The 16930-nt window shown below is 41.3% G+C and overlaps 1 protein-coding gene across 8 annotated transcripts in view; it reads right to left on the bottom strand.

Moving 5' to 3' along the window:
* Positions 1–10743, bottom strand: part of LOC132406362 (dedicator of cytokinesis protein 7-like) — a 216429-nt gene extending 205686 nt beyond the window's left edge. For 5 of the 8 annotated variants that reach the window (XM_059991918.1, XM_059991919.1, XM_059991920.1 and 2 more), the window contains exon 1: positions 10199–10730. In XM_059991918.1, the coding sequence (XP_059847901.1) occupies positions 10199–10245 (47 nt within the window). In that variant the 5' untranslated portion in view covers positions 10246–10730. Of the gene's footprint in view, positions 1–10198 lie in introns of all 8 variants that reach the window. The other 3 variants (XM_059991923.1, XM_059991924.1, XM_059991917.1) reach the window with 2 other exon arrangements.
* Between the last annotated feature and the right edge of the window lie 6187 nt (positions 10744–16930).

Genomic DNA, 16930 nt, shown 5'->3' with positions numbered 1-16930 from the left:
GTCAAATACGAAACATCAAAAATAGATAACGTAGGTCCACATTACTTACTAACGAACACAGCTACAACTAGTCAGGATAGAAGAATAGACCATTTATTCTCAATAATCTTTTTTTTTTGCACGAATTATCAATTATTCATTCATTTAATTAACCAATGTAAAAACAGCAAAATAGGAATTTAATTATTTACACATAGAACACAGCTTGGAAATGAGCAGACAGTGGTCTCATTTGGAATCATGTGCCATTCAACTCTGATAATCCTGCACCCTTGGAATGACCAGTGCCAAACCTCCAGATTTGTCAGACTGTTGAATATTATTGTACACAAAAATTAGTTTTATTTCACTTCTTTTTACATGTTCCATTATGGCATAATAAACTTTCAAATCAATTTCATGAATTTGAAGGGAGCAGGAAACATACACTAGCCTCTGGCAGTAGCCGCAATTCTACCCACACTCCTGACATCGAGCACTCTAGGCACCTTTCCTGGCACCAGCTGAACAATTCACTCAGACCCTTGGTTCTGGAAGTGCACCCTGCTTGTACTCTGGATCTCCAGCTTATACTATGGATGAATGAATGAATGAACTGGATGCCAGAACTTTAGGATTACCAAACAATGAAATGCTGAATTATTGGAATTTTACCAAAATGTTTACTACTGGGGTTAAATTTATTCGATATAATTGTTAGGGCAGCATAAAATTGACATTTGTAGTCCTTCTGCTCCACCTTCTTAGTCTAGCTTAGTCTCCCTTTTTTCCCAGTCCTAATGAAGGGTCTCAGCCCAAAACCTCAATTGGTTATTTCCCTCCATAGATGCTGCCTGCCCTGCTGAGTTTTTCCAGCATTTTGCAGGACACTTTGCATAAAATTGCAAGACCCAGAGAACACCCTCAGGGTCTTTTTGCAAACTTAAAGGCTTTACCATGGATATTTAAGGAACCTGCGGAGTAAAGGCTGACATGTATAAATCCCACAATTATTATGGATGAAAGAGGTCACTCACGCATTTGATAGATGCCCAATCGAGAGTATCCTAAATGGTTGCATCACAGCTTGATATGGAAACACCAGTGCCAGAAAAGGAAGCCTACACAAAGTGGTGGATCTTGACCAGTCCATCGTAGGCAAAGCCCTCCCAACCAATCAGCACATTTACATGGAGCACTACCATAAGAGAGCAGCAGACAACATAAAGAACCCTCACCATGCTCTCTTCTTTCTCCATTGAGCAAGATACAGAAGTCCTAGGTCCTGAACTACCACGTTCAGGATCAATTAATACCTTACAACCATTAGGTTCCAGAACCAGTGTGGATAACTTCATTTACCATGACTGAACTGATTTCACAACCTACAGACTCACTTTCAAGGACTCTGCAACTCATGTTCTCAGTATTATTTTATTTATTTACACAATCTGTCTTGCTTATTGGCTGTTTTTAAGTCTTGATTTATGTATAGCTTTTCTATAGTGTTTCTTTATTTTCCTGTAAATGCCTGTAAGAAAATTAATCTCAAGGTAGTACAATGGTAGCATATCTATACTTGGATAATAAATTTACTTACTTTGACAAAAACGTGGAGCTACCATGCACCTCTTATTGAATCATCTTTTAGAAGTGAGGCACCATTTTTGCTTTCGCTAATCTTATCTATTCTCCCTTCATTAAGGAGGTATGACTGAGATGATTAAGACCTTAGCCCTGCTCCTGTACTACTTGGAGTTCAAATTATTTTGCTGAGGAATGCAAATAGTTACATAACGTAAGTTCAACAGCCTCAGTTCAAGCTACAGAGCAAATGCAGAGAGGATGTAACCATTCAAAGCCCCAGTAGAAACAAAACAGATGAATTGTTAGTCATTGACCCGCAGTTGAAATGTGGCAGTTTTATTTGAGACAAAAAAGAGTTGGTGTTTCCTTAAGTCTAACTTCCACAATTTCTGAGCAGCTTTTGTTTCCGGAATGTTTTTTTTCCATGAGACTATAAGACATAGGAGCAAAATTAGTGCATTTGGTTCATTGGATTTGCTTCACCATTTGATTACATCAGATTTATTATCCCTATCAACCCTATTCTCCTGCCTCTTCCCCGTAACCTTTGACACTATTACTAATTAAGAACCTATCAACCTTTGCTTTAAGTATACCCAATGATGGCCTCCACAGCCCATCATGTCAAGGATTTCCTCTTCATTCTTTAAATTAACCACCGCAAAAAAACAGAGGACATTTTATGGATACGGACTTACTGGCTAGCTCCAGGAACAAAGTTGAAACAACTTGCTCTTGCCCAACTACCACTTGCATTTATATTTACCAATACAGTGTGGAACAGGACATTCCAGCCCCACAAGCTACACCACCCAGCAACCTACCTATTTAACGCTAATCATAAGACAATTCACAATGACCAATTAAGCTAAAAGAACATTAATAGTGTGCTACATCAAGATGTTTAGGGCAAACACCAAGATCTTGATCAAAGTAGTAGATTTCAAGATTTTCAAAGAAAGAGAGTGAGATAAAGGTTTAAGGGGCAAATACCTAGAGCAAAGTGTCCAACTGTGGAGCAATTAAATTTGGAAATGAGCTGGAGAAGGGCAAACATAATGATTGTAAGGTTGAAGATTACAGAGAATGGGAGGATTGGAGCAAGTAAAAAAATAGGAAAATCCAATTAATGTCTTTAGAAAAGCAAAGGTGAGAAGGGGTTAAGGGAAGCAGATACAGTGTGCGAGTTAATAATAATAATAAATGGAAAGAGACCAACTTCTCTGAGTTGAGGAAGCACATGCTCCTGAGAAGATACAATACATCCTGCTTAGGTCAACTGTTATTTCCTTCACAACCAGAAGTGAGAAATAGGGAATACACACAAATAACACAAGGATATGATTTAGAACTGTGCTAAAGTGTGCACAGTTGGCTTGGCTAGTCACTTGCTACCAGAAGAAACTGGCTAATTTCTGCTGGGGTCAAGAGGAAGCAGCTTCTCTGCTGCAGTTGGGGTTTCCCTAACTGAGAACAGTTAGGCATTGGTGGTGACCCCCCCCCCCCCTTTGGACTCTGTAGATACCTATATGTGTAATGCCCTCCCAGTTGGTGTTTGCTGGCAATGTATTTTATCTCTACTAGTGTACTGCCTTCAGGATGACACACAGTTCTCTAGGGGAAGCATCTGCAAGAGTTACATGGTTGCCTTCTCCATGGGTGGAAGGAAAATACAGGCTACAAGAGAAGCCATACAAAGAGATGGACCAGATATTGAAGGAGTGATCTGCAAGTTTCCAGGGCTCATGAGTGCAGTGGTGATCCCAACTGGGCTGAGCTTCCACCTCAGCTAGATTTACTCATTCAACTCAGTTACCAAAACCCTCTTCAGAACCCAGACCAGCACAACACAACCCAATGTTTGGAAATACCCTCTGTGCCATTCCACAATGCATGGAGGTACTTTCAGTACAGACTGCTTCTGCACACTCTTATGCTCTCTAGCTTGTGTCTGCCTTCTGGACCTGCCACAGTGATCCATTTTGCCATCTGTTAGTCAGTGGGTGGAGTGGAAGATGAGATTCTTGAGAGGTGATTCCTCTAGCCAAGACTCATCCTTCACACTTGGGGTAGAGAATGTTGCACAGGTTTTTATTTTGGATCACAGACTCACTTGGAAAAGATCCTCAATAGTTTGCTCCTATGCCTAGAACACAGTGGCTATTCACAGGTCCAGCCACTGTGCTTTTGAGGATTCACCAAGCCAATTGCCTGGCACTCATTTGAAGATAGATACATGCCTGGGTGTCCCTACAGAGAGACCATGTGATGTCCACTAGCTTTGGAGACATACTGGACAACTGAGATGACAGCGGCTGGAGCACATCCTGGAGAAGATTGGCACCGTTTCAGCTTAATGTTCATTTTCTCAATAGCAAACTGAGAGTAATAATATTGGTAATGCATTAATAAATAATTTATCAGAAAAAGATGATATTCACCATACTCCTTTACAGCTCACTACAGCCCCGGATCCCTTGCTCTCTTTGAACTGACCATACCCCGTTTCCACACACCCCATCAATATTTAGAGATTTTTAAAATAAAAATCACGTAATATTTAAAAACAATATTAAAAATTGCATTTGGTGTATTGATTGGAATAAAATCGAACAACCCTGAAAATCTGCTGAATTAAGAGTTTTACCGTATGGATCAAGCATTCTGTATTCAAAATAAAACTGCTGACAGAATTTTAAATATAAATTTGAGCAATCAATGGGAAATATATTCCTGTTGACCCCTCACAAGGGGGTGGGGATGCATATAATTGCAATCCCCATAGAATTACATACTGAACAGCAGGCTATGTCAAGAATACAGAAGCTCTCATCAACTGATCAAAAAGACTATCCCCAAATCATTCAACATCAATGCACAACCAAATGGCTGGACCAAAAGTTATTTTCACTTCCCCAAGACTCACTCTTCACCATTCACAAATCTGATTCTGTGCTGTTGCAATAAAATAACTAGAGGTGTTTGTGACAATTAAACATAGTTATAAAATTACACTGATAATGAAAAATGCATTGTAGTGTCAGGCAACTTTTGAAAACAACTACTTGTTTTTACATACCAGTAGTTCCAAATATAGCAAATTGATCATACAATCAGACAAAAACTGGATGGAATAAAGAGATAACAAAAGATTTATTGAGAGATAATTTTAAAGATAAGAAACAGACAGAGCACTATAGAAGGGTAATTTCTGGAGCAGGCTGTTACTGTTGGCGCAAAAGTAGGGATGGGGGCAGAGTTGGAGAAGAGATCTCAGAGTGATATTCAAGTGATATTCAACAAAGATCAGTTCAGAGTACAGTAAAACACTGAAATTGCAACTTCATCATCAGAGCTTGTCACACCAGTCAGCCAGCCACTCTAGTGTTGTTTGGTTGATGTTGAGCAGGTCAGTGTCAGCTAAATCAGGTGAGAGTGGGCAGTTATGCAGAACATGTTCAATGTTCTGCACCCTTTCACCATACTCACAGGATTCACTGGTCTTTAAACCCCACTTCACCATATTGTCTCCCGTCCTACAAACTCCCGCCTTGTTGAGAGTGCACCACTTCCATCCATCAAGCAGTGCCTCATCTGGCAACATTTCTGCGGGGTCTTGCACTGTATTGATTGGTGGGGTTCTGGCTTCTGTTTGTTGCCAGAGGTCAATCCTGTATGTTTGGGGGGATGTTCCGTGTGGTATTTCCTCCACTATCGCAAAGCTTTTCCTCGATTTTAGGCGGTTGGAAACCGCCTAATGATGGTGTAGTGGGTACTGCGGATCTGAGTTCTGTTTACCTTTTTCAATTTTTGTTGTAGTGGGTCTTCAAATCTCTGAGGGAACAATGCCTGCAAGTCTGTAAATGATGTTAGTGGTGTGGGGCGCAGTGTTCCCGTGATCATTCATCAGACTTCGTTAAACAACGGGTCTATTTTCTTCGCATGGGCTGATCTGCCCCACACAGGTGCACAGTATTCTGCAGATGCATAGCAGAGTGCTAGGGCAGTTGATCCAAGTGTGTGAGCATTAGCTCCCCATTTCGTGCCTGCTAATTTTTTCAAGAGAGAATTGCAAGAGTCAACTTTCCCTCAGAGCTTTTGGATGTGGGCGGCAAATGACAGCGCTCTTTCCAGTGTTACGCCCAGGTAAACTGGAGTCAGATAGTGTTCGAGCTCCTTCTCACACCATTTCCTTTGACCAAGTGATCCAGTGGGTGGTAAAAGGAAATTACAACTAACCTGATTCAACCTGTCATTGGGTAGATTTAAAGCAGAGTTTGATAGCTAGAATTCTATGTATCTTAGAACACCATGCTGGCAAATTAACTCAAAGTATAGCATATAAATGAAAAACATGAAAAGTCACATAAAGATCTCTGGATTACTCGAGTTATAAAGATCTCTGGATTATTCCAGAGATAACAGGTAGCAGGACAAAAAAAACATTCGTAGTACATAGCAATGACTGAACAGGCCCATATGAAATGGGCTGAGGTAACATCACTTGAGTCAACAATGGACATGACATGAAAGAAGTTTGCTGTAAGCGACTGTGACAAAATGATGTACCATTATCACAAGGTCCATTAAAAGTGAATCATTCAACATTATTTTGCTAATGTCTCTTAAAAGTCAAATTTATTCTGAAGAATGCTATGCAGGCTCTAGAATCTCAACCAAAACCATCATTATTTGCATTGGTTTCTATTGCTGCATTAAGCAAAGCATGTTGCATATTCAACTTTATTAATAGCGTAGGTAGTTTTTTAAAAATCTGTCTGCACTTTAAATCCTGCAAATGAGGCAAAAATTAACAATGCAATTGAATGTGTTCAAGTATAACTGAATTACATTGTACTCAGTGGCCACTTTATTAGGTACACCTTCTTGTTAATCCAAGTATCTAATCAGCCAATCATGTGGCAGCACCTCACTGCGTGAAAACATGCAGACATGGTCAAGAGGTTCAGCCGTTGTTTAAACCAAACACCAAAATGGGAAAGAAACGTGATCCAAGTGACTTTGAAAATGGAATGATTGTTGATGCCAGATGGGGTGGTTTGAGCTTCTCAGAAAAAAGCTAATTTCCTGGGATTTTCATATCCAACCGTGTAGAGTTTACAGAGAATGGTGCGAAGAACAAAAGATCCAGCCAGCGGCAGTTCAGTAGGAGAGAAGTCAGAAGAGAATGGCCAGATTGGTTTAAGGAGACAGTAACTCAAATAACCACACTGAACACGAGAGCCCCCCAGGTCTGTGTGCTCAGCCCACTGTTGTTCACTCTGCTGACCCATGACTGTGCACCAACACACAGCTCGAACCACATCATCAAGTTTGCCAATGACACGACCGTGGTGGGTCTCATCAGCAAGAATGATGAGTTAGCATACAGAGAGGAGGGGCAGCAGCTAACGGACTGGTGCAGAGCCAACAACCTGTCTCCGAATGTGAACAAAAGAGATGGTTGTTGACTTCAGGAGGGCACGAAGCAACCACCCTCTGCTGAACACTGATGGCTCTTCCGTAGAGATCATTAAGAGCATCAAATTTCTTGGTGTTCACATGGTGGAGAATCTCACCTGGTCCCTCAGCACCAGCCCCATAGCAAAGAAAGCCCAGCAGCGTCTCTACTTTCTGCAAAGGCTGAGGAAAGTCCATCTCCCACCCCCCCCCCCATCTTCACCACATTCTACAGAGGTTGTATTGAGCATCCTGAGCAGCTGCATCACTGCCCGGTTTGGAAATCTCGGATCGCAAGACCCTGCAGTGGATAGTGAGGTCAGCTGAGAAGATCATTGGGGTTTCTCTTCCCACCATTACAGACATTTACACCACATGCTGCATCTGCAAAGCAATCAGAATTATGAAGGACCCCACGTACCCCTCATACAATCTCTTCTCCCTCCTGCCATCTGGCAAAAGGCACCGAAGCATTTGGGCTCTCTCGACCAGACTATGTAACAGTTTCTTCCCCCAAGCCATCAGACTCTTCAATATGCAGAGCCTGGACTGACACCAACTTACCGCCCTCTACTGCGCCTATTGTCTTATTATTTATTGTAATACCTGTACTGTTTTGTGCACTTTATGCAGTCCTGTGTAGGTCTGTAGTCTAGTGTAGTGTTTGTGTTGTTTTACGTAGTTCAGTGTAGTTTTTGTATTGTTTCATGTAGCACCATGGTCCTGAAAAACATAGTCTCGTTTTTACCGTGTACTGTACTAGCACTTATGGTCGAAATGACAATAAAAAGTGACTTGACTTGACTTGAAAACACTAGTGAACTGGTGAGCATCTCTGAATGCACAATACTTTGTACCTTGAAGTGGATAGGCTACAGCAGCAGAATACCACTTTGGGTTCCACTCCTGTACCAAGAAAAGCCACCAAGGAGTTTATGGAACAGCTAAGCAGATAAAATATTTGTAACAACTCAGAAGTGGGTTCCAACATTGCAAAGGATATCAGCTTTCACTTAAATATAGCAGTTAATATATTAAAACAGGAACAAATTAAAACCAACTTTGATTCCATCACAAGTAAGGAAACATTAGGATAGATGATCAAAAGACAGATTTTTTTTTTTTAAAAGTTGTGTTTTCAGCTAAATCAAGAAGCTCCTACAGTGCAGTGATGAGTATCAGGAGTTCACAAGAGGCTAGAGGTAGATAGAGGTAGAGGTAGACTGGATAGAGCTCTGCCACATGCAGAGGTAATGCAGGACATGAGGCTCATAGAAGCCATCCATATAAGCTGCAGTTCTACATCTGAAAATAAAAACTGCCAATCTCTCTTTGCAGAGCAACACAATGAGGCTCAGAGCAGAATCTGAATAAAGAGCATCACATAAAGTCAGATATAATAAACAGGTGATATATTTCACTCTATAACCAAGCTTAAAATCTCTTTAAATGTTACAAGGATTCAAGCACTTTGCAGTATCTGATTCATACTAGACCTAACATGATCAATTTCAACTATCAACAACTAACTAAAACTTGGAAATTCATTAACCTACTTCATTGTTAGCATCAGATAATATCAAAACTTCTGGAAGTAATCTCTTTACTTCAATAGAAACATGCCTGGACAAAAGCAAGGAAGCTTAAACAGTCTGCACAATATTTTGGTTCATCAATTTTTTTCTCTAGTGCTGCTGCAATTAAAATAAGATTTATAGATACATCATAAAGCTAAAACATTTGTAATGAACATAATTAAATGATAGCCAATTTTTTAATGTCTTCCTCAATTTAATACACATTAAACCCACTATTTCCCTTGGTGTTTGCTATGACAGAGTCAACATGAGCCACATCAACTAAAATGATCCAAAATCACATCCTAAATTTGCTTTAAAAAAAAGTAGTCTAAAAGCCTAATTATCACTCAGAAAAACAGGTGGGATTAAATTAATCAGTATTTCAGTTGACACGTGTCATATTCATTTGTAGATGGTCTAAATGGAAATAGTCCCAATCATTAATTGGATATCTGATTTAATTAATTCATTAATTCATTAATTGGCTATCACATTAACAAAAATGGAAGCTACCCATAGGATAGCCAGAATATTGTTCACTGTGGAGTACAAAAAAAGTTGAAAAGAGATTTTGATCCAGGTGTACAAGATCATGAGTGGTTGAGATGCAACTAAAAAGCAGAAAAGCTGCATAAGATTCAGAAATTTGGGAACAGAGGCTCAAAATGCAAGAGAAAAGTTTTTCTTTACTAAGAGGAAAATTATGACCTGGAACTCACTGCCTCTAAGGGTAGTGAAAAGTCAATCAAGGTATTAAAAACAATTTAGTTAGGGTGAGGAAAATAATTTCAGGGGATACAAGAAGCAAAATAAGACAGCTGTACAAGATCTAAAGGCCAAATGGCCTCTTCCTGAGTTGTTATGATTCTAAGAGGTGACAAGAACCTTGGAGCGACCCCCAGAGCCTCAGAATAAGGTGCTGGGAAGAACATGAATAGTGATGACAAGTGAAGGGGGGGGGGGAGGGGGAGAGAAAATCTGAAGGAAGTCAAAGTAAAATTTTAATCAAAGTGCGTATATTGAAATTTACCTTGAAATTTATTTTCTTGCAGGCATTTACAGGGAAATAAAATATAATGTAGCATTTGTGAAAAACTACACATAAACAAAGACTGAGTTAAACCTGTATCACCTGTGCTAAACTACAATTCAGGCATGCTAACGAGGCTGAGGATTGTAGGCGTCTCTTTTTCTTTGTCGCCGAGTTCTCGGGACCTATGCCGGTACTAGGCTGGGTGAGCACCGGGAACGGCTGTAAACAAAGCGACAGGGTTGCTGCCCTGCGCGCCTCGTCCCCGGCAGCCGGAGTCAGGAAACGGTGCGGGCTCCGGTATTCCGCCGGCCGCTCAGGTACAGACAACCGCTCACACCTGAGGTGGCCCGGGCCCGGTCCCCGCCGCTTCCCCCCATTGTTTTCCGCTCCTGGGGTAAATTTCGGGAATCCTCTGACTGAATTGAAACTCCCGCAGTTTAACTCCTCTTTTCCTCTCCCACCCAACGTGACCAGGTGCCGGGGCTTCCCAAGCCGGAGTAAAGTTGCCGCCCAAAAAAGACCTCCGAAACTTCTCTCCCCGCGGTCAGAGGCAACTTACCGGTTAATTTTCTGAGCGAATGCGCGGCGTTCGGTTGAAGTGGCCATGGTACCGCCGACAGGAACCTGAGCGGCGGCTCCAGCCCTCTTCGCACTTCGGCAATCTTCGGAATGATTCGGCGAGCCGGGAAGGGGTCGGCTCGAACCTCGGTCGTCTCCGGGAGCTGAGATGGTACTCTCGATCGGCAGTCTTCGGGAAGTGGAGTGGCAGGAGGGATCGGCAATCTCCGGGAGTCGGGGAGTGCTGTCAGGATCGGCAATTTCCGGGAAGTGGGATGTTGCAGGGATCGGCAGTCGGGAATGACTGTCGGGGTTGGCAATCTTCGGAAATTAGCGACCCAATTTTACAGATTATTTTTTTAAATAGAAAAATAAAAAGCTTCCACGTAAATAAAAAAAAAAGGAAATTTGAGTGAAGACTCCATTGGAGCAATTGATCTTTATTTCAGCTGAAATTTATTCTGTGCTTGGAGCAAACTTTTTAGAATAGTTGCAAACTTTATGGAACCATATACACTATAGAGAAAGGAAGATTATTTAGGCCTCCTCCGGATACGCGGTGGGAAAATTGACCCATCTGAGGGATGACTCCTTTCAGTGCAATGATTAAGGTGTTCTCTGTTTAAGTAGCCCTAGTTGGGAAGGATAACTAGTCAGGCTTCTTGCAAAGAAATGGCATGACTTGGTCCAAATTTTTATGTGTTATTAAAAGTTTGAATAGGGACAATACAGAATGCGTGCTTGGCTAAAGTGCAAAAATATATATTTTAAAAACTAGCAAGATTGCTATCAGTAAATCCAATAGAATACTGTAAATTCATTTGAAGACAGTAGATGCTGGAATCTAGAGCAACACAAAACGGTGGAGGAACTGTGGCCAATTAGCATCTATTGAGAGAAGTGAGCGGTTGGTGTTTCGGGTTGAGACTCTTCATATATTCTCTATACATACAATGAGGAGCTTTCTTTCATGGAGAAATTGATGTCAGATAATTTCTTTTGCACAGAGAGAGGTAGGTACACTGAACGTGCTGCCAGGAGTGGTGGCAGAGGCAGATATGTTAGGAACATCTAATAAACTCTTGGATAGACATGTAGATAATAGAAAAATGGTGGGTTATGTAGGAAGAAAGAGTTAGATTGGCTTTAGCATGCATTATAAAGTCAGCACAACATTGTGGGATGAAGGGCCTGTACTCTGCTATAATGTTCAATGAGAGTAGTTAGGCTCAACAAGTGCATTTAAGCGTAAAGAAGGAAAAGAGATTATACTGAGAGTTTGATGAAGAAAGATTTTGAGGTACATTATCAACAATTAAGTGGAATGATTGAGACAAATGTCTTGCCCACATTGCATTTGAACTGGACTGGCAAAAACACAAAGGAGTTTGAGAAGATCTGATGTGTCAGTATGTAATAATAAACCAGATTCTGAATGGTGTTAGAATGTTTTGATGGGGTGCTGGAGAGGGTTCATGGGGGATGTGTGGACAATGTGGTGTGCTGCTGGAAGGCTTTTCTACAAAGTTAAATCATGTGGCATAGGAGAGACACAGACACAAAAACTAGTAAAGTAACAGCCAAAGATGATTTTTTACTGGACTGAGAGAAGATGAATGATGGTGTTGCCCAGAAACTGGTTTTGAGACTTTTGTTTTTTGCTTTGTTCCGGACTTTGGGGTCACATCACAGTTTCTAAATCTGTTTTATTGTCACTGATATATGTCATGTAATTTATTGTTCTGTGGCAGTATTGCAGTGCAATACATAAGTATACTATAAATTACAGCAAGTAATGTATATTTTTACACTCTCTTTTTGCTCTGCACACACATACATACATAGCTATAAATGGAGCAAAATACTGATGTAGTGCTGATGGGTTCATGCCACATTCAGAAATCTGATTGTGGAGGGAAAGAAGCTGTTCCTAAAACGTTCTGGGGAAGAATTTCGGACCGAAACATTCACTGATTATTCCTGTCTATAGATAATACCTGAACCGCTGATTTCCTTCAGCAATTGGCATACGTTACTCTGGATTTCCAACACCTCCAGAGTCTAGTGTTCCTAAAACATTGAGTATGTTTTCTCAGGCTCCTTTATCTCCTTCCTAACGGTAGCATTGAGAACAGGGTATGTTCTACCTGTTGGGGGTCGTTAGTGATGGATGCCTCCATTTTATGGCATTACCTTTTAAAGATGTCTCAATGCTGGAGAGGCTAGTGCCCATGATGGAACTGAATATGGTTGTGATTCACAGCAGTGGTATAGTGGTATCAGCATTGGACTTTGGGGTGAGTGGTACCAGTTTCAAATCCCTCTGGCTCCTTGCACGCGTTCCATCCATTCTGGGCTGAGTGTGAAGCTAGCAACTTGGCTTTGTAAAAAACAAAACAAAAATGCTAAAGAAATGAGGAATAACATCACAGCATTGTGAATTTCGATGAAGAAGATAGTGATAGTTTACAGCAGGATATGGACAGGCCTGTGGAAAGTGCAGATGCAGAAGAAGTTTAATGTACAGAGAGGTTCTGGAGGATTGGATGGTTGCAGATGATCTCCCATTATTCAAGAAAGGGAGTAGAGATAGCCCAGGAAATTATAGACCAGAGAGTCTTACTTCAGTGGTTGGTAAGTTGATGGAAAAATCCTGAGAGGCAGGATTATGAACATTTAGAGAGGTATAATATGATTAGGAATGGCTTTGTCAAAGGCAGGTTGTGCCTTACAAGTCTGATTGAATTTTTTGAGGATGTGACTAAACACATCGATGAAGGAAGAGCAGTAGATGTAGTGCATATGGATTTTAGCAAGACATTTGACAAGGTACCATGTGCAAGGCTTATTGGGAAAGTAAAGAGGCATGCGATCCAAGGGGACCTTGCTTTGTGGATCCAGAATTGGCTTGTTCACAGAAGGCAGAGTGGTTGTAGATGGGTCATATTCTGCAGGGATGTTGATGACTGGTGGTGTGCCTCAGGGATCTGTTCTGGGTCCCCTTCTCTTCATGATTTTTATAAATGACCTGGATGAGGAAGTGGAATGATGGGTTAGTAAATTTGCTGATGACACAAAGGTTGGAGGTGTTGTGGATAGTGTGGAGGCCTGTCAGAGGTTACAGCCGGATATTGATAGGATGCAAAACTGGGCTGAGAAGTGACAGATGGAGTTCAACCCAGATAAGTGTGAAGTGTTCATTTTGGTAGGTCAAATATGATGGCAGAATATAGTATTAATGGTAAGACCCTTGGCAATGTGGAGGATCAGAGAGATCTTGGGGTCTGAGTCCATATAACACACAAAGCTGCTTTCAGATTGACTCTGCGGTTAAGAAAACATACACACCTTGGCCTTCATCAATAGTGGGATTAAGTTTAAGAGCTGAGAGGTAATGTTACAGCTAAATAGGACCCTAGTCAGACCCCACTTGGAGTACTGTGCTCAGTTCTGGTCACCTCACTATAGGAAGGATGAGGAAGCCATAGAAAGGGTGCAGAAGAGATTTACAAGGATGTTGCCTGGATTGAGGAGAATGCCTTATAAGAATAGGTTGAGTGAACTCGGCCTTTTCTCCTTAGAGCATGAGAGGTGACCTAATAGAGGTATATAAGATGATGAGAGGCATTGATCATGTGGATAGTCAGAGGCTTTTTCCCAGGGCTGAAATGGCTAACACGAGAGCGCACAGTTTTAAGATGCTTGGAAGTAGGTACAGAGGAGATGTCAGGTGTACGATTTTTTACGCAAAGACTGGTGAGTGCGTGGAATGGGCTGCCGGCGATGGTAGTGGAGGTGGATACGGTAGGGTCTTTTAAGAGAGTTCTGGACAGGTACATGGAGCTTAGAAAAATAGAGGGCTATGGGTAATTTCTAATGTGTGTTTGGCACAACTTTGCCAAAGGGCCTGTATTGAGCTGTAGGTTTTCTATGTTTCTATATCTATGTAATTGTAAGGGGATGCATTTAGTAAGGATAAATGAGAAAAGATTTTAAAATAAGATAATGAGATTAGCTGAACAGTGAAATGCTTCTTTTGCATCAATGACCAACACACTCCAAGGATGTACTGGTGGGGCAAATAGGACCTGCACCACGTCAGAATTGAAGGATGTCCCTTTCAAATTGTGATGAGGAGGTATTTCTTTAGAGGGTGAATCTGTGAAATTCATTGCCACAGAACGCGGTGGAGGCCAAGGTCAGTGGGTATATTTAAAGCAGAAGCTGATAGATTCTTGATTAATGAGAGTTATGAGGAGAAGGCAGGAGAATGGGGTTAAGAGAGTTAATAAATCAGCCATGATGGAATGGCGGAGCAGATTCGATGGGTGAACATCCCATTTCTGCTCCTATGTTTTATGGTCTGATTTGGGACCTTTTACATTTTTTAGAAATTAGAGATACAACATGGTAACAGGCCGTTCCATCCCAATGATGAGAGTCCTGCTCAATTACACCCATGTGAGCAATTAACCCACTAACTTTGGAACGTGCAAGGAAATCGGAGCAACTGGAGGAAACCTAGCTGATCACAGGAAGAAGATACCAGCTCTTTACAGACCCTGGTGGAAATTGACCCCAGGTTGCTGGCATAGTCATAGTAAACACAAAGTACACTGCAGATGCTGTGGTCATAGTGTTATGCTAACCAGTATGCTGCCATGCCACCCTGTGATGAAGTGCATAAGTAGGAAAATCACACTGAACCTTTTGGAAGCGTTGACTTGGCCTCAGCAGGAGTATTGTGTTCTGTTCTGTTTTCCACACAACAGGAAGGTTGTTGGAGACAGAGTTTTGGGATGAGAGACATATGTACGGATTAGAGAGGCTGAGACTGTTTTAAAGAAAAGGCTCCTGGGGATAATTGACAGAAATATATGAAATCCTGAGGGGTCTCCAATAGAGTAGCTAGTGGAAGGATGTTCTCTTCGGCGAAGGGAGCAACAGTTGGAGGTCACAGTTATGAAATGAAGAAGGAAGAGAATTAAGAATGATGTGTGTAAAACCAGTCCTGGTGAGTGTGCGCTTGGAGTTTAGAATGTAGCATCTGCAGGTGCATGGAAGCAGGTTACAGTGGGAAAGAACTGGATCAGCTTTGTAAAATGTAAAGCGAAAGTATTCACTCAGTGGCCACTTTGAGATATACCTGTACTTACTCCTGCTCGTTAATGCAAACATCTAATCAGCTAATCATGTGTAACCAACTCATGGTCTCCACATGAGCACACTGATCTTTGAACTTTATACATAAACGTAGTCTATGAGTACTTTTCAGTGACTGGGTCTGAGGTCACAGGGAAACACAGTGAGCTAATAATGTAAAGGGTCAAAATTTAGTGGCCTTTACTAGGTACACCTGTACACCTGCTCATTAATACAAATATCTAATCAGCCAATCATGTGGCAGCAACTAAATGCATAAAAACACGTTGACATGGTCAAGAGGTTCAGCTGTTGTTCAGACCAAACATCAAGATGAGGATGAAATGTGATCTAAGTGACTGACCTTGGGATGACTGTTGGTGCCAGATGAGTATCTCAGATGAGTTTGAGTATCTCAGAAACTGACGATCTCCTGGGATTTTCATGCTCAGCAGTCTCTAGAGTTTACAGACGATGGTGGGAAAAACAAAAAAGATCCAGTGAGCGGCAATTCTGTAGGTGAAAACTCTTTGTTGACGAGAGAGGTCAGAGGAAAATGGTCAGACTAGTTCAAGCTGATAGGAAGGCAACAGTAACTCAAATAACCACATGTTACAACAGTGGTGTGCAGAAGGGCATTACTGATCATATAGTACACCTTGAAGCGAATGAGCTACAGCAGCAGAAGACCATAAACATACAGTACTCTCAGTGGCTGCTTTGTTAGGTTCCTCCTATACCCACTGAGTATTTATATCACAGCCAGAACAAACAAATTGTATTTCTAGATGAGTTGGTCTGAATTTATACTCCACAATAAAATTATTTTCTTTATGTTCAAATTGTGTAATAAGTCAGAACAGTAAATCATAAACACAAGAGATTCTTCAGATGCTGGAAATCTAGATCAATGTAGACAAAATGCCAGAGGAACGCAGCAGGTCTGGCAGCATCTATGGAGGAGAATAAACAGTGGAGACTTTGGGCCAAGACCCTTCACCTTGGCAGTACTTGCTCAAGATTTCCGGCTTCTGTATATAGTATTTTCTTACGTACTTTTCCAAAAAGAAACATTATTTTGAGAATCATTCTCTTTATTTATTATTAGTGCCAACCATGGCTCAGTGGGTGGCACCTTTATGTAGCCAGGTTCTCTGTTCGATTTCTGCTCCAGAGGTTTGTGTGTAATATCTAATCAGACGCTGAGAGAGTGCTTCACAGTCTGAGGCTTTAGAGATCTTCCCTGTTGATTTGAGGCTGCCAACTGTACTGTTAAACAAGAGGAGAACATTCTTCCTAATTCCTGATCCATAATTCATAGAGCAATACAGCATGGATATGGGCCATTCGGCCCAATCAGTCCATGCTGACTTCAGTGTCCATCCACTTAGTTCCAGTTGGCTGTGTTTGTCCCAATAGCCTCAACTGAGAAAATTTATAAACATTAATTTATAAGCATTCTGCGGATGCTGCAACTCTCGAGCAACACACACAAAATGCTGGAGGAACTCAAAAAGTCAGGCTGCATCTGTGGAGGGCAGTAAGCAGTCCATGCTTTGGGCTGAGACCCTATGAAATTTATATTCTGATT

Source organism: Hypanus sabinus, chromosome 16 (genome assembly GCF_030144855.1).
Source record: "Hypanus sabinus isolate sHypSab1 chromosome 16, sHypSab1.hap1, whole genome shotgun sequence".
Classification (NCBI taxonomy): Eukaryota; Metazoa; Chordata; class Chondrichthyes; order Myliobatiformes; family Dasyatidae; genus Hypanus; species Hypanus sabinus.
This window is presented reverse-complemented; position numbering and strand designations above follow the sequence as displayed.